At 40.5% G+C, this 27,535-nt stretch overlaps 1 protein-coding gene across 1 annotated transcript in view; it reads right to left on the bottom strand.

Annotated features, from left to right (window-relative positions):
• Window positions 1-17,457, bottom strand: part of SAXO1 (stabilizer of axonemal microtubules 1) — a 49,985-nt gene extending 32,528 nt beyond the window's left edge. The window contains exons 1-2 of the mRNA XM_037061970.1: window positions 17,276-17,457; window positions 2,196-2,375 (exon numbers count right to left, since the gene is read on the bottom strand). Of these exons, the coding sequence (XP_036917865.1) occupies window positions 2,196-2,375; window positions 17,276-17,457 (362 nt within the window). The remainder of the gene's footprint in view (window positions 1-2,195; window positions 2,376-17,275) is intronic.
• Window positions 17,458-27,535: the final 10,078 nt, after the last annotated feature.

The following is a 27,535-nucleotide window of genomic DNA, read 5'->3' as shown; positions in this document are numbered from 1 at the left end:
GAGAACAATCAACATTATACTATGTGGGAGATAGCTGACATACTCAATATATCCAAATCAATAAAGTTACTGGTGAAAATGAAATATGTGTTTTTAACAATGAATCAGCAGAAGCAGAAATCAAGAAAAAAAATCCCATTCGATATAGCAAAAACAAAAATAAATATCTGGGAATAAATCGAACCAAGGAGGTAAAAGACCTGTATGCAGAAAACTATACAACACTGAAGAAAGAAATCAAGGAAGACACAAACAAATGGAAACATATACTGTGTTCATGGATTGGAAGAATTAACATCATCAAAATGTCCATACTACCCAAAGCAATTTACAGATTCAATGCAATACCTATTAAAGTACCAATGGCATATTTCACAGACATAGAACAAACACTTCAAAATTTTATATGGAACCATAAAAGACCCCGAATAGCAGCTTCAATGTTAAGAAAGAAGAACAAAGTAGGAGGGATCACAATACCTGATATCAAACTGTATTACAAGGCCACTGTAATCAAAACAGCCTGGTACTGGCATAAAAACAGACACATAGACCAATGGAACAGAACAGAGAACCCAGAAATAAACCCAACTCTCTACAGTCAATTAATATTCGACAAAGGGGGCAGTTAACATAAAATGGGGTAAAGATAGCCTCTTCAACAAATGGTGTTGGGAGAACTGGACAGCTACATGCAAAAAAATGAAACTTGAGCACCAACTTACACCATACACCAAAATAAATTCAAGGTGGATAAAAGACTTAAATATAAGCCATGACACCATTAAAGTCCTAGAGGAGAACATTGGCAGGAAAATCTCAGATATTTCACGCAGCAACATTTTTACTGATATGTCCCCTAGAGCAAGGAATATAAAGGAAAGAATAAACAAATGGGATCTCATCAAAATAAAAAGCTTCTGCGCAGCTAAAGAAAACAGCATTAAAATAAAAAGACAACCAACTGTATGGGAAAACATATTTGCCAATGATACCTCAGACAAAGGTTTAATCTCCAAAATATACAAAGAACTCACACAACTTCACTCTAAGAAGACAACTAACCCAATTAAAAAATGGGGAAAGGACTTGAACAGACACTTCTGCAAGGAGGACATACAGAGGATCCAGAGACACATGAAGAGATGCTCAATATCGCTAGCTATCAGAGAGATGCAAATTAAAACCACAATGAGATACCACTTTACACGGGTGAGAATGGCTATCATGAACAAAGCAATAAACAACAAATGTTGGAGAGGGTGTGGGGAAAAGGGGACTCTGGTCCACTGTTGGTGGGTTTTCAGACTGGTACAACCATTATGGAAAACAGTATGGAATTTTCTCAGAAAACTAAAATTCGACCTGCCTTTTGACCCAGCAATTCCACTGCTAGGATTGTATTCTAAGAACCCTAAAACACCAATCCCAAAGAACCTATGCACCCCAATGTTCATAGCAGCACAATTCACAATAGCCAAGAGTTGGAAGCAATCTAGGTGCCCGTCAGTAAATGAATGGATCAAAAAACTATGGTACATATACACAGTGGAATTTTATGCTGCAGAAAGAAAGAAGGAGCTCCTACCTTTTGCAACAGCATGGATGGAACTGGAAAGCATTATGCTGAGTGAAATAAGCCAGGTGTTGAAGGACAAATACCATATGATTTCACCTTTAACAGGAAGCTAAACAACAAAACAAACAAGCAAGCAAAATATAACCAAAGACACTGAAATAGAGAACAGGCTGACGGTGACCAGAGGTGAGAGGGGATGGAATTTCAGGGGAAATAGGGGAGGGATTTAGAGAAACATATATAAAGGATACATGGACAACAACTGAGAAGGGTGGAAATGGGAGGGAGGGGGGAGCACGGGGGTGGGATGGGATGGGAGTAATAGACAGAAAACTGTACTTGAAAAATAATTTTAAAAAAATAAAAAGTAAAGTTAAAAAAAAAGAAAAATGTGTTTTTTATTTTACAGAAAAAAACCATATAGACTTTCTGGCCAACCCAATACATGCAGAATTTTCTTTCAGAGATACAGAAAATTAACATTAAGTCATTAATAGCATATGTTGATAGTGCACATCAATCCATTGTCAAACATTCTTACATTAATGTTGTACATTAGTATCATACATTACTCCATCCGTGTTCTATGTTCATATATTCACACTTCTGCCCTCACCTCGATGTGGTCAGGCCTTCCATTGGTATGGACCCTTTCTGGTACGCCAGCTTGGGCTTGAAGGACTCTCTGGGCAGGTACGAGTGATAAAGAGGGTAGTTCTCGGTATACTCGGAGAGAAGACATGGTTTCTCAGTTCTATCAAAAATCTTAGTAGGGAGATGTGGACAATGATGCCTCCTATAAAAAACATGAAATTAGGTCAGTTACCTTCTTGAGAAAATATATCCAGTTTGTGTCCCAGACTATAAAGGCATGACAGCAGTCATTGAAAACAGAAATTTAACTCTTCCTTTTCGGTACTAAACTAGGTAAGATTGCCAGAATTTTTTTAATGATATGTCACTGCAGTTGGTTGTCAAAATTCCTTGGATCATAAAATTACACACAAGCATGGCTGGTGTTCAGCTGTTACATATGTATACTGCTCATTTAAATATTTCCCTACCATAATAGTTAACTGTCTGTGGCCCCTGAACCCCCTAAGTACCAACCCAGCTGCCCCAGCCCCTCCCCCTGAGACCTCCCAATCACCCAGCACCTGGCTGAACCAGGTGCTTCATGGCTGTGTTCTAGGGTGAGGCTACCATTTATCCTCATTGGTTTCTGAGTCAATTTAGAATATCATCCTGTACACAAGTGGTATACTAAATGCCAATGACTGTGGGAAACCATTTTCACATTGAAAGTGTGGCTCCTTTATTCTTTCAGGTCTCTCCTCAATTGCTGCCTCCTTAGAAAGACTCTGCTAATCATTTTATACCTAAAATATACCCCGCTACTCCCACCCCCTCAGTTTCTCTCACCACCTATATGCCTTTCTCAGCATTTATTGTTGTTGGTAATTGAGTGTTTGATGGTGAATTTGTTTATTGTCTGCCTCATCTATCAAGCTCAGGACCTTCTCTGTCTTGTTCACTGCTATTATCCCTAGTACTTTATATCCTGCCTTGTATACAGTAGGCATTCAGTAAACATTTATTGAATAAATGACTGAGAATATAAATGCTGTCAAGCATTATGAATGTCAAGCTCTATGCCTCATTATGCAGGTGATAATAAATAAAATAGATTGCAGTTATCATTTACAGTGAACTTTTCATTTTACATGCTAGTAATTAATGAACCTTATCACTCTACTAATTGATGGACAAAGGGCAACTATTGGAGCTCTCAAATACTAAGGAGAGCATCAATTATTTGTGTCCACATACAATCCTTACAAACCAACTGGGTCACTTCTAGTCATCAGCAAATCATCAAAACTCCATTAGTGATTTCCAATCTCATTATATCAAGGAATGGCATGGAATTATTGTAAAACTTTTACACTAAACTGATTTCAATTACAGAAACTAAAATACACAGCATTTTGAGGCAGTGTATAGAGGAGAGAAATAAATATACAGAGAATGCATCACTCTAAAAATATTTAGTATGCTGCTCCTATTAATAAGTAAGTTCAACCCTCTACATAAATGTTGCTGCCTCAGTGTTGTTTCTAGGTACCTCTCTTCAACTCTCCAACCCTGTATTGATCGACAGGCTGACCTATACCTTTATTGTTCATATGAATGTAACTGCATATAAACAAGTACCTTTACAGATATCTCTATTTTCTTCTCATTTTTAGAGTTCTGTTTTAAAAATCTGTAAGATGTTATAAACTTGTCACATTTACTTTTTACTTGTTATTATATAATTGTGGTATTGATTCATGATGAGTATTTTAGGTTTTCCAAATTACAAGGAAATCCTCCACAAATATTCTGTCCTTATACTACAAATATCGGAATTTCGCAGTATTAAATGTGCTCAGTAAAAGTTTTGTTTGGTTTTTTTTTTCTCAAAATGCACATTGTTGACTTTTGGCCAAGATGGAGCTACAGGTAGATACACTTTGCCTCCTCACACAATGGAAAGAAGGACAACAACAAATTTAAAAACAAAAATCACTGGAACTGCCAGAAAATCAAACTGTATAGGGAAGTTCAACAACCAAGGAGTTAAAGAAGAAACATTCATCCAGTCTAATAGGAGGGCGGAAATGTGCAGCCAGGACAGAGAGGACCTGAGGCAAGGCCGTGGCTGGAGGAATGGACGAGTGAAGGCAGCAGGCAGACTGGGCGGTCCCACATTTGCATGCGGATAAACCAGGAGAAACAACTGGAGAGTGAGACAGACTATGCAACCCAGGGTTCTAGCATGGAAAATAAAGCTTCAATGCCTTGGATTGAAAAAACTTGTGGGGGTTGCAGCAGCAGAAGAAACTCACAACCTCATAGGAGAGTTCACTGGAGAGACCCACAGGGTCCTAGAACATAAACAAAACCACCCACCTGAGGAATCAGCACCAGAAGGGCCCAATTTGTGTATGGGTAATGGAGGAAATTACTGAGAGCCAGCCAAGAGCTGAGCAAGCAGCATTGTTCCCTCTCTGACTACTCCCACACAGACAGAGCCACAATGCAGCGACCATGCGTTGCCCAACCCTGGCAAATACCTAAGGCTCAGTCCCTTATTACATAACAGGTACACAAAGACAAAAAAAAAAAAAACAGTGGCCCAAATGAAAGAACAGATCAGAGCTCAAGAAAAAATACAACTAAGCAATGAAGAGATAACCAACCTATCAGATGCAGAGTTCAAAACACTAGCAATCAGGATGCTCATAGAAATGGTTGACTATGGTCCCAAAATAGAGGAAAAAGTGAAGGCCCTGAAAAGTGAAATAAAGGAAGCCATATAGGGAACCAACAGTGAAGGGAAGGAAACTGGGACTCAAATCAACATTTGGAGCAGAAAGAACAAATAAACATTCAACTAGAACAGAATGAAGAAACAAAATTCAAAAAAATGAGGAAAGGCTCAGGAACCTCTGGGAAAAACTTTAAACATTCTACATCTGAGTCATAGGGGTTCCAGAAGGAGAAGAGAAAGCAAAAAATTGAACACTTACTTGAAAACATAATGAAGGAAAACTTCCCTAATCTATCAAAGGGAACAGACTTCCAGGAAGTCCAGGAAGCTCAGAGAGTCCCAAAGAAGTTGGACCCAAGGAAACACACACCAAGGCGCACCATAATTAAATTACCCAAGATGAAAGATAAGGAGATAATCTTAAAAGCAGCAAGAGAAAAGAAGTCAGTTACCTACAAAGGAGTTCCCATAAGACTATCAGCTGATTTCAGAAAAGAGACCTTCCAGGAAAGAAGGGGCTGGAAAGAAGTATTCCACATCATGAAAGGCAAGGACCTACATCCAAGATTGCTCTATCCTGCAAAGCTTTCATTTAGAATAGAATGGCAGATGAAATGCTTCCCAGATAAGTTCAAGTTAAAGGAGTTCATCACCACCAAGCCATTATTATATGAAATGTTTAAGGGATTTATCTAAGAAAAAGATCGAAAATATGAACAGTAGCCCTGGCTGGTGTAGCTCAGTGGATTGAGCGTGGGCCTGCAACTCAGACAATCGCAGTTCGGTTCCCAGTCAGGGCACATGCCTGGGTTGCAGGCCAGTTCCCTGCAGGCCAACTCCCAGCAGGGGACACACGAAAGGCAACCATACATTGATGTTTCTCTCCCTCTCTCCTTCCCTTCCCCTCTAAAGATAAATAAATAAAATCTTTTTAAAAATTAAAAAAATATATGAACAGTAAAATGACAATGAACTCATAACTATCAACAAATGAAACTAAAAGAAAACAAAAATAAACAAAGCAAACAACTAGAATAGGAACATAAACACAGAAATGGAGGTCACATGGATGGTTATCAGTGGGGAGGAGGAGAATGGAAGAAAAGGTACAGGGAATATGAAGCATAAATAGTAGGTACAAAATACACCGGGTGAAGTTAAGAATAGTATTGAAAATGGAGAACCCAAAGAGCTTATATGTACAACCCACAGACATGAATTAAGGTGGGGGAATGCTGGAGGAAGAGGGGTGCAGATAGGAAGGGAATAAAGAGGAGAAAAAATGGGACAACTCTAATAGCATAATCAATAAAATACGTTTTTTAAAATGCACATTGTTGGCACTGAATACACAAAGATGAATATGTATTTATATCATACATATTTAATAAAGTTATCTCCTAATCATAGGAACATAAGTTGAGTGTTGTATTCTTCTGTTCTCAAGATATATTGTTGTATTTCATAGTAAACAAAATAACCATCTCCTACAGTATAAAAACATAGCTATTATTACCCTTTCTGTGCTAGCAATCCATCCAATTACCCAAGATTTCAATTTGGGCCAATTAGTACACTATTATTTTAGGATTCCTACAAACCTCAAATCAAAATCCAAGGAGTGTGTTGACTTCCAAAAATATCTCTGCAGATATATTTAGCCATACTCTGACAGAAAAGTCAAGATTTTATTAAGAACAACAGATTCAGGCACTTGCAATAAAACAAACTCCACAGACATAGCAATATTTTTCCTCTCCAGGGCCCTTGTTTTTTAAGCCAGTAAAACTTTGCTTTATATAACTCCCCTTTCTACATTGTTACTTTTAAAAACTGTAACATACTGTAAAGCCTTATTCCAAAAGAAAAATAAATTTCATGGCAGAAAACTACATTATGATTGGTATCATGAGAGAGGATTTCAGTATAGAAAATATTCGCATCCAGACATTGATATTACATTAAAAGGAATTATATCTAATATATATTTATAGGGCAGATTTTATTTATTTGACTTGTTGCTAGTTAACTAAAACCTCGTCTTACTTTGAAATATCAAAACTGTTATTTCAAAGTAGATATTTCATTGCCTGAATTTGCTCAAGAGGCCACCTGCTTTCCTTACCTGTACCCACACACACTGAATTTCCCTCTCAAGTCACTAAACACCATGGATTCTCCTTGTTGGTCTTTATCCAGGAGTTTCTCAAGGATAAAGACAAAGTCTGTTCTGGAAACTAGCCCAATGCCTGACATATTTATTTAACAGATGGATAAACAATTAGGTAGTGTATAGGAAGATGAACTACTGAAAGAAAGATATTTACAAAGAAAATGAATTGTTCTAACATTAGTGGAGCAAAAGGGGAAAAGACAGATTCTCAGTTTTTATGGATCTAGATAGCACCTAAAGAAAGTTTATGGAATCACCACACTTGGGGTGTTTAAAAGCAGTCTCACCCTGGCTGGTGCAGCTCAGTAGATTGAGTGCTGGCCTGTGAACCAAAGGGTCACTGGTTTGATTCCCAGTCAGGGCACATGCCTGGGTTGCGGGCCAGGTCCCCAATAGGGGACATGCAAGAGGCAACCACACATTGATGTTTTTCTCTCTCTCTCCTTCCCTTCCCCTCATCCTAAAAAAAATAAATAAAATCTTTAAAAAAACAAAAATAATAGTAGTCTTGACAGTCATGAACCAAAGAAATGAGTCTACTTCAGACTCTCTAATAGGTGTGTCATTTTAGGAGCTGCCTTGGCCACCTTGCTCAGGAGCACAGTCAAACACACCTAGATAGAGCCAGTGGGCAGCAGGGAAAGGGGAGGAAGAAGATGCATTAATCTATCAGAACTCTCTAAAGTCTTCCCACCCCACACTGTGCTAAAGAACCTCAAGAAAAGGGAAATAATCTTGATGTTTTCTGATACACAGTAAAGGGAGTAGGAGAGGCCTCTCAATGGAACCTAGAAAAAGAAAAATAGTTGACTCCAAGCTAGAATCATAGAATTTTAAAATTAAGGACCAAGGAGAATATCTAATCCCATGTCCTCACTATGCAGATGAAAAATCTGAAGCTCAGATAACAAGGTGCATGACCTAGCCATGGTCAGAACCCAACTCTATCACATCTGAGCGACTAGGTATGTTTCCTGACATGCACCTAGCCTAAAGCCATCTATGACTCAGGTAACACTAGAATGCATGGTAGAACTTTAAGGATATAACAAGTACCTATAGACTAGTACCATCCAATAGAAAGAGAATACAAGCCATGAATAAGAACTACCTATGGCATGTCAGCCCTGGCTGGTGTAGGTCAGTGGATTGAGTGCTGGCCTGTGAACCACACGATCATGGTTCGATTCCCAGTCAGGGCACATGCCTGGGTTGCAGGCCAGTTCCCAGCAGGGGACTCACAAGAGGCAACCATATATTGATGTTTCTCTCCTTCTCTTCCTCTCTAAAGATAAATAAATAAAATCTTTTTAAAAAACTAATAAAAAAAGCACTACCTATGTCATGTTAAATTTCCTAGCAACTGCATTAAAAAGGTAAAAAGAAGTGGGTGAAATTAATTTTAATATTTTGATTTTAACTCAATATTTTCAAAATATGATCATGTCAACATGAAATCAAATATAAAAATACAGAGGATTTTACTTCCTTACTATGTCTTCAAATTCTACTATGTGTTTATGTTAACAGCACATCTCAATTGGAACGACCACATGCCAAGTGTTCAGCAGACACAGGTGATTGTGGCTTCCCTACTGGAAAGTACAGCATTAGGATTTGAAGGTACAGACAAAAGAACTGCAATCACTTAAGTGCTGAAAAATTTCTCTGCAAGTAGCAGAAAGACAAGCATGCTTAGAGATACTTTATTGATAATATGGTATTTATCTATTTCTTGAATTCTCTGACCTGCCTTGTGACAAAATCAGAGGCATTAAAAAGCATGAAAAATTACTGAAGTTTCCCATAGTCTCCTCACTCCACAGAGCTGAGCTTCAGCTTTATGCACCTGTAGTGCTGCCTGGAACTTCTCTCTTTCCTGCCATTTTCACTTTTCCAAAGTGCTTCCCTCTCTTCAAGGCCCACTTTGACTGCCACCGCTGTCTTTGCCATGCTCCCACACCCGAAGAAGCTAACCAATGTTCTACCACTGACTGCATGTGTAATGTTGGGAAAATTAGTTACGCAACTCTTTTGAACTTTAATTTTCTCTTCTGGAATATCTTGGTAACAACTTCTACGACTTTAGTATTCTTATGTAGATTAAATCACATACAGAAGATTAAAATGCCTCCCCCAGTCCCAGGCAAGCATCCTGTAATTAAAAGACTATATTTATTGATAAGTTACTATACACCACACAGACTAAGATTTTTATATATTGTCCACTCTAATATTCACAGCAATGCTATGAAGAAAGCACCATTACTGTTCCATTTACAAACAGGAGAACTGAGGTTTTGGAGAGGTAACCTTGCCCCAGGTCACATAAGCAGAGGATGGTGAAAGCAGGACTAGAGCCTAAGGTCTTCTGCCTGATTCCAAAGCCTGTTTATCACGGCTATATACAGTGTGGTTTGATAGGATGCTGGCCTACACCACACACCTCTGTTTCCTGCCTGCTTTGATAAACTAAGGGCAGTCAGTTAATTGGCAGTTCTTAGGCTGGCCTCTTCCTCATCCCCTTAGAGTCTTAGAGTCTTCGAGTCTTAGAGTCTTCCTCATCCTACACTCAGAGTCTTCCACGGCAAGACACTGTCTGCTTTCTTGCAGGCCCTGCAGCTATTCTAATACAGACCAACAAATACATACAACTCCAAAGGCTCTTTAAAACTCTGATCTTTCTACAGAACTTGGTTCACTGTCTAAACAAGAGAGGATCATTAGATGAATTATTAATAGCAACAACCAGGAAAACAAAGAATATGGAATGCTGGATCTGGAAGGACCCTGGCGATCAGCCTGCCCTGCAGCTTCATCACACAGATGTGGACACTGAGTTCAAGAGATGAGAGTTATTGCCCAAAGTCACACAGCTGGCCAGCAGCACTCACCCCAGGTCCCACCTCACTTCCCACACAATTGACTGCCATTAACAACCCAATTTAAAACTCAAAGTTCAGACTCTTCAAGGATTTGCAGCCTGCTTTTCCTTTTTCCTAGTAATTGGAAGCCTGTGGCCTGTCACAGCTGCTGTGTGAGGGAGGGAATGAGCAGAAAATGCACTCTTGGTAGAGAAAAGGGAAAGGTGCCAAGGATCACCAGGTCTCAAGTCCTAAAGGTCATTATTCCAAGCCAATAGTTTAAAACCCTTCCAGGGTGTCTGAAGAAACACTAGGATCCCGAAGACAGGGTCTACCCAGGGGAGGATCCATGTCTCTGGAATGGTCTTCTTCCTGAACAGCTCACAAAGCCAACCCAGTTAGACTCTGGGGTGGGTAAAGCCAATGCTCTTTCTGAAGTACATATGTACCAGCAGAGGTTTATAAAATTTTTAAATATTTACTAGAATTTGGCCCTGGTTGGTGTGGCTCAGTGGATTGAGCACTGGTCTGTGAATCAAAGGTCCCTGGTTCAATCCCCAGTGAGGGCACATGCCTGGTTTGTGGGATAGGTCCCCAGTTAAGGGCATGTGAGAAGCAACCATTCAATGTATCTCTCGCACATCAATGTTTCTCTCCCTCTCTTTCTCCCACCCTTCATCTCTGTAAAAATAAATAAATAAAATCTTTTAAAAATGCATTTACTAGAATTTTCCCTTGAGTATGTATAATATACCCAGAGGTAAAGGGACAAGTGAAAATGCTTTTATGAACTGCAAATTAAGACCTTTTTTGAACATACACAGATATATCTAATGCCAATCTTCAGACAAGGTAACTTGTACCTCCTATCTATCTCTTCTACATAAAGCTTTAAAAAATCAGACAGTAAGAAATCTGAAAAACTCCAGTTTATATTCTGCCCATGGTGCTAGGGAACTGGACAGGAATTATAAACTAGAACCTTTGGTGGTGACTAATCCTTCAGGGTACCAGATCTACCAGATCTACCAGATCCTGGGTCAGGTCTGGTACAGACCCTTACAGAAAGCAGGGTCTGTAAATGTGTCAGGATAACAAGCAACCTTTAAGACTATCTGGTACTAATATGACAAATAGATGCAACTGATACACCAAATAGCAGTGGCTGCCCTGGGATGGTGGGGGGAAGTGATCACAGTGAAAAAATTCATAGGTCCAAGCAAGTTTAGTGAGAAAGATCATCTTGATTAATTAGCCATGTCTGTCAAGGGTGTCAGGTTAGAGAAATTAGGATGGGTAAAATTAGGATTCATTCATGAATGAAGAGCCAACAAAAGAGAAGCAAAGGAAGGAAGGAATTCTGGTGGAAATATCTACACACTATTGAAAATGTCAACTTGTAGGAATCACACACTTGAAAATCATTTATAATGACACAAAACCATAAAAATACAAAAAGTTGCTGAGCAGAAAAATAAGATCATGGTTAGAGAACCTGGCACCCCTGACATACATGGCTAATCGATCAAAATGAGGCAATGAGATGAACCATCCAGCAATGTTGAGCTCTGAGGAAAGACATTCTGGTTCAGCAGAATGAGAAGCTAAGAGACTTGCAGAATGGCAGGTACTATGGAGAACAATTCTGTTGGCACCTGCAGCTCTCAGGCTGAGTGGGCAGGAGAGAAGTGAGGAGAGGCAGTGGTCCTTGGAGAAACTGAGGTCCTGAAGAGAGCAGCAAAGAATATGTTCAAGGCTTTCAGAGAGCTCCTCATGGGCACCTCCTTGGCAGGTGAAAGGAAGCACTCTTTCTTCTGTGAATATTTAAATTAATTGGAGAAACCTCTTCAAGTACAACTGGTCAAGGAGATATAGGGTAGGCATTTTGGCAATGGCCCCACTGCATCTTGAAGAGACACCCAGAAGGAAACATATCAGTCACCAGGGCACCTTTTCTTTCCAACTTTTAGAGAATTAATCCTGAGGGGAAAGGCAAGCACCACTCTGGGCTGTTCTAATGGTACACGTCTCCTCCCTCCTTCCTCCAGGCCCTGGCAACACTCTCCTCAGAACCCTATTCCTACCCAACCTCTGTCACTTCCTTCGAGGAGCCCTTCCTGGACTTCCAGATAAGGTCATGTTCACCCTGCTCTTCCCCTATTTACACATCACATGCTTGTAGTGCCCTGTACAGCCTGGCTTCCTGAAGATGGGTTTTGAATACCATTGTTTCGTGCATGGCACATGATGGACACTCAATCTATCGTTGCTGGAAGCATGCAAGAACAGGGCCAAGAATCACACATGGGCAAGTTCTCTTTATTGTGGCCTGGTCCAGCAGCACACCTTCAAGCTGTTTAAAAAGAAAACCCAGCAGCTAGACACCTGTTTGTTTAACTGTGCAGTGTGGTACTCCCTATGTAAACATAGGAATTGGGTTTAAAAAACAAATCCTTGAATCTGATATCAAATCACATACATACATAATTTGCGCTAGATCACAAATCTAAATGTGAAAGCTAGAATTATAATGTGTTAAAAAATAACTTTTTAACTCAGGAAAGGCAAAGATTTCTTAGGTTACAGAAAGTAATAACCATAAAAGAAGGAACTGGTAAGTTAAACATCACCAAATCCAAAAGCTCCAGCTCAAAGATACCATGAAGAAAGATTTCCAGCCAAGGTGGAGGTGTAGATAGATATACTTTGCCTCCTCGCACAACCAAAAGAAGGATAACAACAAATTTAAAAACAAAAATAACCAGAACTGCCAGAAAATCAAACTGTATGGAAGTCTGACAACCAAGGAGCTAAAGAAGAAACATTTATCCAGACCAGTAGGAGGAGCAGAAACAGGCAGCTGGGGTGGAGAGGACTTTCACAAGTCAGGGGCTAGCAAAGCCCACATTTGCATGCAGATAACCAGGAGGAACAACTGAGGAGTGAGAGAGACCATGCAACCTAGGGCTCCAGCATTGGTAAATAAAACCTCTAAACCTCTGACTGAAGAAAACCTGTGGGGGTTGAGGCAGCAGGAGAACCAACCTCTCAGGAGAGTTTGTTGGAGAGACCCAAGGGTCCTAGAATGTGCACAAACTGACTCACCCAAGAATCAACACCAGAAGAGCCCAATTTGCTTGTGGGTAGTTGAGAAAGTTACTAAAAGCCGGACAAGAGCTAAACAAGCAGCATTGTTTCCTCTGGTACCCCTCCCCCATATACAGCATCACAAAGCAGCAATGTGGTACTTCCGGCCAAGATGGAGGCGTAGGTGGAAACACTGTGCCTCTTCTCACATCTAAGTTTAAAAGCAACAAAGTTTTAGTAACAAAAACACAGCCAAACACAGAAAATTGAACTGTATGGAAGTCTGACAACAACAAACCATTCAGCCAGACCGATAAACCAAGCAAAGGAGAGAACAGTGAGACAGACCACTCAGGCTAGGGCCCCAGTGATGGGAATTAGAGCCTGAAAGCACCAACTGGAAAGACTTTCGGGGTCGAGGTGCCGAGAGATGCTCCCAGGCTCACAGAGAGTTCGTTGAAGAGACCCACAGGGTCCTGGAGGGTGCACAAACCCACACACCCGGGAACCAGCACCAGAAGGACCCAATTCGTTTGTAGGAAGCCACAGAGGGGTCAGAAATCTGAGAGAGAGTGGAGCAAAGCACCATTTTTTTCTCTCTTTGACCCCACCCCAATGTAGAGCATCACAACCCAGCTACTGGGTCGCCCCTCCCTGGTGAACACCTAAGGCTCCGTCCCTCATACATAACAGGTGCAAATAGACCAAAACATGGCTCAAGAACAACTCAAAGCCCCAGAGCCTATAATTCTAAGTGACCAAGAAAGAGCCAACCTTTCAGATGCACAGTTCAAAACACTGATGATCAGGATGCTCAGAGAATTGGTTGATTTTAGTCACAAATTAGAGTAATAAATGAAGGCTAAACTGATTGAAATGAAGGGAAATGCATAGGAAACCAATAGTGATGGAAAGGAAACTGGGACTCAAATCAAGGGAGTGGACCAGAAAGAAGGAAAAACGACCAAACAGAAAAGAATGAAGAAACAAGAATCCAAACAAATGAGGAGAGATTTAGGAACCTCCAGAACATCTTTAAATGTTCCAACATCCAAATTATAGGGGTACCAGAAGGGGAAGAGGAACAGCCACGAGTGGAAAACTTATTTGAACAAATAATAAAGGAGAACTTCCCCAGTCTGGCAAAGGAAATAGACTTCCAGGAAATCCAGGAAGCTCAGAGAGTCCCAAAGAAGTTGGACCCAAGAAGGAACACACCAAGGCACATCATAATTACATTAGCCAAGATTAAAATGAAGGAGAGAATTCTAGAAGCAGCAAGAGCTAAGGGGACAGTCACCTACAAAGGTGTTCTCATCAGGCTGATATGTCAAAAGAGACCTTCCAGGCAAGAAGGGGCTGGAAAGAAGTATTCCAAGTCATGAAATCCAAAGACCTACAACCAAGATGGCTCTATCCAGAAAAGCTTTCATTTAGAATGGAAGGACAGATAAAGTGCTTCTCAGGTAAGGTCAAATTCAAGGAGTTCATCATCACCAGGCCCTTATTCTATGAAATGTTAAAGGGTCTTATCTAAGAAAAAGAAGATAAAAAATATGAACAGTGAAAGGACAGCAAACTCACAGTTATTCACAACCATACCTAAAACAAAAGCAAACTAAGAGGACAGCTAGATCAGGAGCAGAACCATAGAAATGGAGATCACATGGAGGGTTAGCAATAGGGGAGTGGGAGGAGCAGAAGGGGGGAGAAGGTACAGAGAATAAGTAGCATGGACGGTAGGTACAAAATAGACAGGGGGAGAGCAGGAATACTATGGAAAATACAGAATTTAAAGAACTTGTGACACATGGAAATGAACAACAGGGGGGAATGGTAGGAGAGGGATGTGCAGGGTGGAGGGGAGTGAAGGGGGGGAATGGGACAACTGTAATGGCATAATCAATAAAATATATTTTTTTAAAAGTGCATACTAAGAAAAATTTTTTAGTTATGTACTTTATGATTCTAATTATAGAAAATTCTAAAACAGAAGAAACTAATCTTGGGTGGAAAAAATCAAATCAGTAGTCAACACTGGGAGAAAGAGAAGGGGACTGGGAAAGAGTGCAGGAACCTTCTGGGGTGCTAATATGGTTCTATATCTTGACAGGGATTTGGGTTACATGGGCACATAAATTTCTCAAAACTGAGCAAAAACACCTCAAGATTTTTTCATTTCATTGTAAATTTACCTCAGAAGAAGAACAGAGTATCCAATATCAAACTCTTTTTAATGATATGAATGCTGAACTACATAGGGAAAAAAATTACATATAGTGCTTTACTCCAAAAAACTTTAAAAAGATGGCTGGCTGGCTGGCTGGGTGGATAGATGGATGGATGATGGGATGAATAGCTGGAGAGATTTGTCTATGTTAATGATAGGATCCAGGCAGTGGCTTGACAGCTACTCACTTTGACATTCTTTCAACTTTGTTGCATGCTTGAACTTTGTCATAATAAAATGTTGGTGAGAAAAAAAGAGCAAGTAAAACTTTCTAAAAATCTCCAATTATAGCTTTGTGGTTGGGTAAGAAAATGTACATACTTTTAAGAAGCATAATGAAGTACACAGGGATGAAATGAGATGATGTCTGGAATTGATAGATGAACCAAATTTGGCAAAATCTTGATAATTATTGATGCTGGGTGATGTATACATAAGGATTCATCACTATTTTCTCTTTTGTGCAGATTTAAATTTTTTAATTAGAAAAATATTAAAACAAATGTGTAAGAGGTAGGACCCACATGAAACAAGGGTGCATCTGCTTAAGCAAGAGTTCCCTCAAGGCTAATACGGCTTTAGTCCAACCACCTGGGACAAAACAAGATTTTGATTTAAGTTGATGATAAGTGCAGAGCCAACAACCAGAGGGAGCTTCTCTTCTCACATGCTGAAGTTCGTGTCAGCTGCACTGGGCTTGTTCCCACATGGCCTTCTAGTGTCCTCCAGCCAAAAAGCAGCAAGCCCCCCTGCTTAACCGGAGTTTCATTCTCTTCTCAAGAAATCTAGCAAGTACCCTGTGAATTTCAGATAAAACCCAACAGCTGTGCTAAACAAATCTCCCCAAGGCTCTCTTCCAAGAATTGAAAAAAACAACCAAAGCCCATTTAATCTTTATCTTAAAGCAGTAACTAACTCCTTGACCTACCCACCTCACCCCTACCCAAGACCAGGTTGCTTTCATAGGACTCCGTGATTACTCTTATCATAGTCTTTAGCCCACAATATATTTTTTATTTTTGTTTTATCCCACAATACTTTTTAAAATGCTTGTTAATGTGTTGCCCAGGCTAGGATCCTTGGAAGGAGTGGGAGGGCTATCTTGTTTGCTACTAGAAAACCAGCAAAGCAAAATGCCTGCAACACTTACATGTTTACTAAAATGTTTTTGGATGGCTAGATGAACAATTTGTAAAACATGTACAGTTTACAGGGCTTTCCCATATGGTCTCATGTTATTCTTCATGCAGCCTGAAGAGCTACCCAGGGCAGAAATTATTAACTTCCCACCAATATCCCAGAAGAGAAAGCAAGGCCAGGGGGTTCAAGGCTCACTCGATCCCACAGAACAATCAGTGGGTAAAATCAGGAGTGCCAGTGTTGCTGACTCCTTGAGTTGCTCTTTTTACCCTATCAAATTCCTTTCCAGGGAAAATTCACGTTGATTACTCAGAATATGAGACACTTCTCTTCACACAATCACAGAGCTCAGAGTTGGAGTGTGTGCCCTCTGACCTACCACGTTTAAGAATAAACAGAACCCAGTGAGCATGGATCTTACTTGGAAAGCAAGGGGAGTAAACAGTTGGATAAATGCCACCATCCATTAAACCCCAGATGTCTGGCATGACGTTTCAACACGTTAAATAGCTCAGATAATTAATTAAGGTAGGAAGACAACAATTATGCTACATACCATGTTAATTTGCACCAGCCAGCTGACATCAACCACTCAACATGTATTCATTTGTTTCATAATTTCTCTCTCCACACATGCCTTGTTCCTCATTTTGCATAAATAACAATGAAGGACCATGTTTTCACAGCCTCTTTCTTGGGAATAATCTGGGACTGGCTAGGCTTACCCTGAGCTGTCATCTATGAGCTGTCAGATTACTCCAAGAAGTAGTTCATAAAAGACTATTCCTCCTCTCTTTGCTTCAAGTTTAGGAAAAGAACTGGAAGTCCTGAGTGTATCTATAAATAAAATGCTGGCCATCAGCTGAGGTGCACTCCCCACCCAAACCTGTCAGCTTGTACATCCACCATGGCCCTGGATTTCTGCTTTGAGATGCAGCGGGTGCATGGTGACAGCTTGCATTGAGCCGAAGGTCCAAAGAGCAGGAAGTACTCCAGGCACAGCTGCACCCCACCTTCCTCAGAAAAGTGTCCCAGTGTCCTAACAGCCCATCTCTTGGATATGGTCATGCTTTTGTCCACTACGGAGTTACTGAAATGCCTGGGAGCTGCCAAGTGTCTTATGAACTAATATGAATTACAAGGCACTTCACGGGCACTTCACATTTCTAGAGGTCCCATTGCCTTAAGCCCCAAAACTTGGTACTGAGGTATTTTAGCCTCCCTGTCAGATTTTCAATGCTAAGTTCTCTCTATGTCAAAATTTCGGGGGGGCCTTTCCTTCTCTAAATATGAACCTGTCTCATGCTGTGGATAATGGAGAGAAAATAACTCCCATTAACTCTCCCCTGGCTCCAATGTAATCTGTCCCAGCCCTCCTACCCAATGATACCATTTCCCACCTGACTAGCCACAGAAAGGAGCACTTTTGTTCTTCACAGGAACAAGTAGCAGCACGAAAGGTGCAGACAGAAGCTCTAGGTCTAGTAGCCAGTGCCTAACTCAAACTGAGAATTTTCTCCCCACCTCGCTCATAAGCTACCAGGGGCTTTACTGTCATAAACCAAATACTATTCCCTAAGGACCCCAGTGCTTGCTTCAGTTCCTCACTGAAACCCTTGCTGGAATTTCAAACAATACTCAAATTTCAACAATTGTTATCATCTCCATCAAAAAAGATTGCTCTAATGTTAATCCACATTTTTTTCTCTGCCTCTACCAAGCTCTTCAAAATTTGAGCCAAATCTCCTATAATGTCATTAAAGTGAAAGAAAAATAACTTACACAACGAGTGGAATGATTTTAGAAAAGTGGCCTATTGCACTAAATATATTCCTTAGTGTACTATAAATATTTTAAACAAGCAGTTGATTCTTAGGCTCTGATGTCACTGATACAGGACACCCCCTTTCTCCCTCCCCCAAAAAAAGCAGGAGTCTGCATTTCAAGTTTAATTATTGCAACTGAGCAGCTGGAATGAAACCACTTCACGATGCTGTGTGTCCCTAATTCAGTATGTCAAAGTGGTCTCTGATTTCATTTAAAATTTTTTCTCTATTTCCCATCAGATGTTTAACTTAAAAAAATTAAACTACCTCTTTCCAACTATACTTTTAATATAGTCTTATCTCTAGAAATTAAGGTTTACTAATAGCAACTAGAAACCCACTTATTCAATAAAATACATTATAAAATGTTAAAGGCAATACAATTCTCTTATCTCTGAACAAGTATCTTGCTTTATATTGATTGCCTAATAACCACTAACAAAAAGATCCAGGTTTTGCTTCTTTACTTGACAAACACACAAAGATTTCTGGCATACAGAACCAAGTTACAGAAAGTGTACTTTTTTTGGTTCATATGTTTTAGCTAAAATCAGAACTTGCTAAACCCCTTGGGCTTCTGGAAGAATGCAGAGGATTTAAAGAGCATTCTTACTAGACCTCCCAGATGCTGGCAAAGGTCTAGGGAATGAGGAGGTGTTAGCAGAGAACAGGCAGATATACACACACACCATGGGTGTTAACTCCACTCTTGATTTCTGGTAGAAAAGAAACCTTTACAAAAAAAATCACAACAATAAGATTCTTGGTCCTCTTATATCTGTAAATTAACCCTCTTCTTTCTCTCTCCTCAAATCAGTGAATAAACAAACACCATACATTTCTATTGGACTGGCTGAAAATTGTTCTCTGTGGGTCCTTTGTCTTTTGCTCAGAAGTTATAAAATTTGTACACCAATAGATTTGCATACCAGGGGTGTCAAACTCATTTTCACGAGGGACTATATCAGCCTTGCAGTTGCCTTCAAAGGGCCGAATGTAATTTAAACTCCTTAACAGTTAAGGAGTAGTTACATTTATACAGTCCTAAAATTATTTTGGCCCTTTGAAGGCAACTGTGAGGCTGGTGTAGCCCCTGGTGAAAATAAGTTTCACATCCCTGTTGTATACTCTCAAAAATAGCCATATGAATAGTTAGTAGTTATTGAGTACTGACTATGTCCCGGGCACAGTTAACTCTTTATGTGTATTACCTCAGCCTTCACAGTAACCAGAAGGCTTACTAAAGACTCAAAACCTAAGGCTGTCAGTCATACTGTGGAAAGTCAGGGGCTGCAAAGGACAACCCAGGAACAGCTCAGCTGCAAAACGCTCACAAGAGCATTCACGAGGGAGTGGACTGCAGCCTTAGTCCCTGAACCTCTCAGCAGCCTGAGATGTCAAGGGTAAGAATCCCCCAGCTTTGACCAAATTCCATCTCTTTCTTCATTCTCTCCCCTTTGCTCCTTCACTATCTTTTTTCTCCTCTTGGTGCCCAACACTAAGCCTGGAGTCCTTCAGGATCTAACACAGAGACCACTGCCAACCCTGAATCAGGGAGGCAAAGTTCATTAATAGAGCATAGCATCAGCAGTCCCAGGTACTAGGAATCCTACACTCCAAAACCAGACAAAGAAAAAGTGAAAACCACTTCCCATAAGCCCTCTCACTGATGAATGAGGTCATAAAGCCACCCCCAGCTGAAAAGGAAGCTGTGAAGTCAAGGGTCTGGCTTCTTTAGTCACCACAGTGGGCAATAGGCAAGACAAATAGGGCTTGGGAAACAGCTGGAGTGGTCACCCAGCAGAATCTGTTCCCAAAATGATTCTAACACAATAAGGCATTTTTATGTATTGTCAAGGCCTTATTGTGTGAGACAGGCACAGGTAGTACAGATAGTTACCATGGTAAGGGTTAGTTAAAACTCCAACGAGATGAAAACAGGCTCTAAGTATCCACAAAACTAACATTATGCATGCTTATTTACAGCTGCATACTATTAGAGTGGAATCGTTGATTTTAAAGCACTAGCACCTCGAGACTAGTGCCTCTGTGCCAACACAGTACACATCCCACTAGAGTTGGACAAAGATGTTGTGGAATACCGGAATCCAAATGGACTTTGAGAAAATACATAAGTGAGTGGGAACTAACTATTCTGGAGTGCTGCCTTATATCAGCTTGCTCTCTCTCTCTCTCTCTCTCACACACACACACACACACACACACACACACATACTGAGATACCTCAAACAAAATGAGGAGACCAAAATTCAGACTGTGCCTTGCACTCCTTCTCATTATCACACCTCCTGCATAAAGGGTCCTTGTGTGCCTGGTGCTGTTCTGGACACAGACAAGCAGATTGCCTCATCTGTCAATCTCTCAGACCAGTTTCGTTCAGCTCCTCCAGCTGCTTGAGCAGGTATTCCCAAGTCTGGTACTTTTTCTCTATAGCATTCCAAGCTGCTTGCAAGAGTGAAAAGAGGCAGAAATCTTCCTGGATAGAAAAGATGCTTTGATTGTATCTATTCTACTATCATCCTCTGATAATCCCAACATAATAAATTAAGCAATACACAGTAACAGTAACAGTTTTTTCACTCATTAATTTGTTAATTTGCCCATTTACTCATTCATTCACATGGTATTAACAAATCCCCAATTGCTACATACCACATCAGGTGTTAGGGTTAGAGGGGGAAAAAGCACATATTCCCTGCCTAAAGGCATATACTGTATTTTTTCAGACTATAAGATGCAGGGGTTTTTGCAACCTTTTTTGCTTTGAAATTCTTTTTCCTCTTTTCCTCCTGTAAAACCTTGGTGCATTTTATGGTGTGGACCCCAGACATACCTAGGTTTTAGAGGAGGAAAATAGAGGGAAATTTTTTGAAGCAAAAATGTGGTTTTAAAAAAGTGTGTCTTATAGTCTAACAAATACGGTACCTATTTCTTCCTGTCTTCTCTTTCTGACATTGACGCTCAACATTCAAGAATGCGAGAGGGGAGAGGGGAGAACCCTTCTGCCTTACAAAGATGTTGGTGGTGGTGTGACAGTCGAGGAAGCAGACAGGAAGGGGTTGGAGGTAAAAAGAAAGCAGACAGAAGAGGCAACCAGAACACTTAGAAAGACTGGTTACACTGAAAATAAAAGTTGCCAAATTTTTCACTTTGAGAAGGGATTTCAAACATGAGAAGGTGGCTAAAAATACTTCTCAGGTATTGAGCTGTAATTGGAAGTATTGATATGAAGTGATAGGCCTTCAATATATATTCCAATACAGAAATACTTAATTTTCCCTGTATCTCTGTGTGATATATACATACACATACACAAATACAGGGATAAGCAAAAGTAGATTTACTGTGTTGTTGTGACATTCTTTTGAGTCAGTAAAGCTATTGTAATAAACATAACCTGCATGTCTTTTTCCATCTGAACTGCAAACCTACTTTTGCCCCCCTGTGCATGTGTGCGTTTCTGCACAGGCATAGATGTGTGTATGCAGGAGCAACAAGCACAGTGAGCAATCAGTCCGTGGTTTCTCAATGTCATCCTTCACTAACAAGGAACCAGAGCTGTTCGAAAGTTTGACTTCAGGGTTGGAGCAGGGAAAATACGAGATGGGCATAGAACATCTGTATCAGAAAGTAAAGAAATGCTCCATAAATGACGGTTCAATGTGAAGAGGACATAAAAGCCAGCATGCAGGAGCTCAAACTGGGAAGAGTTTGGGGGTTAAAATAATAATAGTATCAGGTTAAAATCCACTGAATAAAATAGAATCAAGATTCCATAATGAAATAAAATAAATAAATATACAAATGAATGCATTTATTGTATTTATAAATGTATAAATGTATTTATTTATGTCTTTCTTACCATAGGAAGCCAACTAAAAAACATAGAAGAAATGGTGGAAATAGGTCATCCCTATTTAGCAACCATGGTGGTGGTGGATGCAGGTGGGAGTTGACCATGGATACTAAGGCTGAAAAGTAGTGTTTTGATAAGGAATGGGATATTCATATAATATGAGAATGTCTCCCCCATATTAGTCAAATAAAAAGGAAAAATCGTGACTCTATAGTGGAGACACCTGGCAGACCCCAACTTGATGGAATGAGCAAGGTTAACAGCACCAGTGATGTGATGGGTCGTCGTTATCATGTGCCTCTTCATCTAACGCACCTGGAGGAGCACAGCATCCTTTCTGCCGCTTCCTCCCAACACTGCCTGGCCTGAGCTAATCATAAGGAAACACTGGCTGAACACAGGCGGAAGGTGGTCCTACAGAATGAAAAGCCTGTGAAGGGCATGAGTCACTGGGAAAAGACTGAGGAACAGTTCCAGATTAAAGGATACTGATAAAATGTGGTTACCAAATGCAATACCATTTCCTAGATAGGATTGTGAACCAGAAGGGGAAAAGAGACATTGTTAGAGCACTTGGAGAAATCTGGGTGGGGTGTATAGATTGCACAGTGAGTATTGTTGGATCAGTACTGACCCCCTGGTTGGGATGGTTGCACAGTGATAATACAGGAAGTGGGACTAGGGGTGATGAGTCATCATGTAAGAAAATGCATGTGTTGTCTATGTGTTCACATGCATGTGTAGAGAGAAAAGGAGGGTGGCCAAAAATTGAGGTAAAATATTAACAACTGGAAAAATCTGGGTGAGGTGAAAGGGATACAGAATTTTTTGTACTGTTTTTACAGCTTTTTGGTAGGCTTGAGACCACTACTATTTTTTGTAAAAAACACATAAGAAAGAGGATACTGGCCCCAAAGTCACACACACCTCAGTTTAAATTCTGAATTTAAACCTGAGTTTAAATTCTAACTCAGTAATTTCGTTGATATATGACTCTAAGGAAGTAATCTGAGGCTCAGTTGCAACATTAAAAAAATTAACTCTTACTGCACCTCACAGAATTAGTCTAAAGATAAACTAGATAACCAATAATAATAGTTTCCATTTATTAAAGAATATGGTAACATTTTAGAAATACTATTTCTGAACCACTCAATAACCTGGCATAAATATTATGATTCCCAATTTACAATATGAATAGCCTGAGACTCAGAGAAATGACATATCTTCTCCATTGGTAAAGATCAGAAAGTCAGCTTCAAAACCTGACCCTCTTTCTACTCACTGGGCTTTCTGGATGGGCAGCGCCTTGCAGTTTTACGATGTTGAAGGATCTCAGTCAATATGGACTTTTCTATCAAGTAGTCTAGTAGGAGAGCTGACATATGATTAAATGATTATAATATAATGTGTCAATATTACTATATATATACAGAATGCAATGCAAAACTATAGAAAGAAGAAAATGGTTTTGTGAGGTCTGGCTAAGGGGCAAAAATTTGAGGAGGCTTCAAAGGTATTAATACTTGAATCTGGTGTTGAAGGATGAGGCGGCAACGCAGAAATAAGAGGCAAAGTCCATTGGTGTGACGGATGAAGGGACAAGGGTGTTGGGGAAGCAGGGAATGAAGGAAGGATGCAAGATGGGAAGTGATAAATGATTCTGGACAGGTAGGCAGAAACCAGAAAGTGTCTCGTGTGCCATGCTTAGAACTTCACACGTTGCCTCTTGGCTAGGGATGACGTGGCACATCTGCTCCCACTGCCTCTCCCCACACATGTTAGACATCACAAATCATAGCACTTTATTACACTTCAGACAGCCCACACTACAGGCAGCCACCACTAATCACCTGGAATTGGCACCTGAAAAAGAACCATTTGCCATCCTTACTCTGGGTGATGGAAGGCTGCAGGGTTTTCAACAGATGGCTGGTAAGACTGGTTCTGTGCATAACAAAGCTGAAACAGGGTAGCAGTGAGGATTGATCAAGGGACAGGCTGCAGGCACAGTGACCCGTGAGAAGGAGCTGTACATCCCAGCAAAGTCAGAACTGTGTTTTGACTTTGGAGTGGAAGTGGAACTTCAAGTGGAAGTTGAACTGGAACTTCAAGCTTTGCCCAGTCCTTCCTGAGGCATATTATGATAAAGAACGCATTGCTCTTCAAACACTGAAATCCAGCAGCCAGCACACAAGCTGACAGTAGTGCTCAGGTGACAGTGAGACCCAGGAGACAGGTCTGGAGTGGGAGTAAAGCAAGCAACCAATAGAGACATGAGAATGTTCACTGACCTTGAAATCCCTGCAAACACAGGTGCAAAGTGACCAGGGCAGTACTGTAACACCCTAGGTGCTATCAGGCTATTAGTCATTTCCTCCAGCATTTAGGTACTCAGTGAAAGATTATCATTGAAAGGCAGTTAGCCACAGTTTCTACATCATGAGAAAGACATATGATATTTAAGTACATAAGTTAAGACACATGCACAGATATACCCACGTATACACACAGACATATGACAGAGTTAAGGAAGCATTCCAAATCAGAATAGGGGGGCAGAAAGTGGTTTCTTAAGTTTGAGGAATAGCTGAGTACTGGGTACAGTGAAAGAAAAGAAAAGGAAAGGGGAGGGGAGGGGAAGGGATAAGGAAAAGGAGGAAAGAACTGGGTTTTATCTCTTCTCTCAGCCTCGGTGGCCTTGACTGGAAAATGAGAGGACTGAAAAAAATCTCTTCTAACATCATAATGCTGACTCTGAACCCTCCTCTCAGAAGGAAAAAGCAAAGCGGTCTGGGAGAAAGTTCTTGCTATGAGCTCAGGAAAGTCAGGCTAAATCCTTCCGTGTGTGGATCCGGGGAGGGTGGCAACATCACATCCCCTAAAATGGTAATACGACTGAGAAAACCGAAAACATATTGTGAGTGAAGGCCTGGGGAGCACACACATTGTGCTTTAAGATGCTGACTGTTTTTGAAATAAAACTTTAAAACGTGTCATAAAAAGCAACTATTCCTTTGGGGGAAGAGTGGCCTAAAGTGTCTTTGATTGTAACGATGGGAAAGACTTTCATCTGGACTCTTTATGAGGTTAATTGTAACTTTCCCCCAAGCTCAGAACCCTTTTCTGAATCTTGTGGTTGTAATCCGACTCACTGCATGATAAACCTTTGTTTTTCAACAGGCGCATTCCAAAACGTTAGCCATAAGGCTCAGAAAGCAGTCAGAAGAGTAAAAGCTGATAAGAAGCTGTTTTTGCTCACTAGTGAGTGTGCTCAAGGATACACACACACACAAAGCCTGAAGACCTCCAACACACACATCTGGTGGAAGTCCTTTATCTTTTGGACTTCCGCTCTTCTAAGTAATCAAGCTTCACCAGAAAGGACAACAAAATACCCACAGAAATACAGAGTGGGCAAAAGTAGCATTATAACTGTGAGCACACAAAACAGAGTTTATTCTTACATTATAAGTTATTAATTATTATATTTAATATTATTATTAATAATAATAACAATACTGTTGCCCACCGCTGTGTAAAGCACATAGCCCAGTGCCTGGCACCTGGCACTCTCTCAATAACTCATAAATGTTATCATCACAGCCTCCTTTTAGCAATCATTTATTGCTAAGTATTTAGCAATCATTGAGAAAGATTTATCCACTCCAGCGAGATCTTCTCCATGAAATATGTAACCACTAAAACCCCCTATGGAATGCTGTTGGATTGCCTTCTTTTAGAAACAGGCATGAGACAGTTACCATCAATTTGTTGTATACACAGATGGAAAACTCCACCAGGTTGCTTTTCACAATTGTTTAGATACAAGACCTCAAACGAAAACTGTGGTTCATACTTTCTTCCCAGATGCTAATAAGAATTAACTTCCTGCGCCCTGGCTGGTGTAGCTCAGTGGATTGAGCACAGGCCTGCGAACCAGAGGATCGCGGTTCGATTCCCAGTCAGGGCACATGCTTGGGTTGCAGGCAGGTTCCCTGCAGGCCAACTCCCAGCAGGGGACACACAAAAGGCAACCATACATTGATGTTTCTCTCCCTCTCCCCTTCCCCTCTAAAGGTAAATAAATAAATTTAAAAAAAAAAAGAATTAACTTCCTGCTATACTTCCAGTGCTCCCTCATAGCAGGCTCACTAATAATAACTGTTACCATTTATTGATCATTTACCACATGCTAAGTATAGAGCTAAGAGCTTTTCTGTTTATTAACTTCTTTTCCCAACAACCCCGTAAGATGCTGCTGCTATTGTCCCCATCTCCATGAATTGTCTGAGACTTGGCAAGGTAAGTTATCTAAGATCATTCTTCATTCATTCAGGGAGATATATATCTGGTAAGGACTGGGACACAAACCCGAATCAGATGTTTCTAAATCCAATGTGCTAATGTTTTCCACTAGACTGTAATTACTAAATAAAGGTTCTTAACTTAGGGTTCTTAAGTGAACTTCAGGGGATCCATGAGCCCCTGGGAATTGTATATAAAATAATGTGTGTATGTACACATTTTACTTTTACCATATTTTCAAGAAGAGTCCGGGACTCAAAACCAAAAAAGAAAAACAGACTCAGGTGAGACTATATCTTATTACCTTTGTAATCTGTACTACCACTTCCATCACTGTCCCCGGCACCCAAAAGCAGTGCCTAATAAGTGATAGGTATTCAACCACCAGATATCCAACTGATCCATTCTCTTCTCTGGTCCTTTCTTATCACCCCTGCCTCCAAAATGGAGATGCCATAAGGGTGATGAATTTTTAAAGCTCTGATTTTCAGCCATGCACATGTGAGATCTCCATCAGTACAGTCCCAGAGCCCAGGCTTTCATACGGTTGTACTTCACAGCCTCACACTGTGAAAGGGCAAATGAGACCCCATCCTGCCCCCTCATCCCAGAAAGCTGAACATCTGCTTGTTCTGACCCAAAGATCTTGCCTGCTGAGGAGGAGATGCCCAGCACCGTCTAGCCCAGCACACCTGGCCCTTTCTGCTAAGCTCCAGTTCCATTTTCAGGATCAGCTATCAAGTAATCCTCTGCTTAATAATCAATCTCACATTTTCATGAAAGCCATTGTGCAAGGTGAGCTTTTGCAACATGTGATTTCAGTCTGCAGCTGCACTTACAGATGCCCCACCTTCTAACTGAACCACGTGCAATGACTATGAAAATAATAACCCATTATTGCACTTTTGGCGTGCCTACTGTGTGCGAGGTACTATTCCAGATGCTTCCAACCCATTGTCCTACAATCAGCACAACAGCTTATACAGACATGGTCAATATTTTGCAGATGGAGAATGTGAGCTTCTATCAGAGAGGTTAAATTTGCTCAGGACTTAAGATCTGACTCCATGTTGGGCCGAAGGCAAAACTCTTACACCTCCCTCTCTCTTCATGCTCCCTCTTTCTCATAGAGCCA

Source organism: Sturnira hondurensis, unplaced genomic scaffold (genome assembly GCF_014824575.4).
Source record: "Sturnira hondurensis isolate 20B ecotype Veracruz unplaced genomic scaffold, ASM1482457v3 Scaffold0013559, whole genome shotgun sequence".
Taxonomy (NCBI): Eukaryota; Metazoa; Chordata; class Mammalia; order Chiroptera; family Phyllostomidae; genus Sturnira; species Sturnira hondurensis.
Note: the sequence above shows the minus strand (reverse complement) of the source record. Positions and strands in the feature narration are given on the sequence as shown.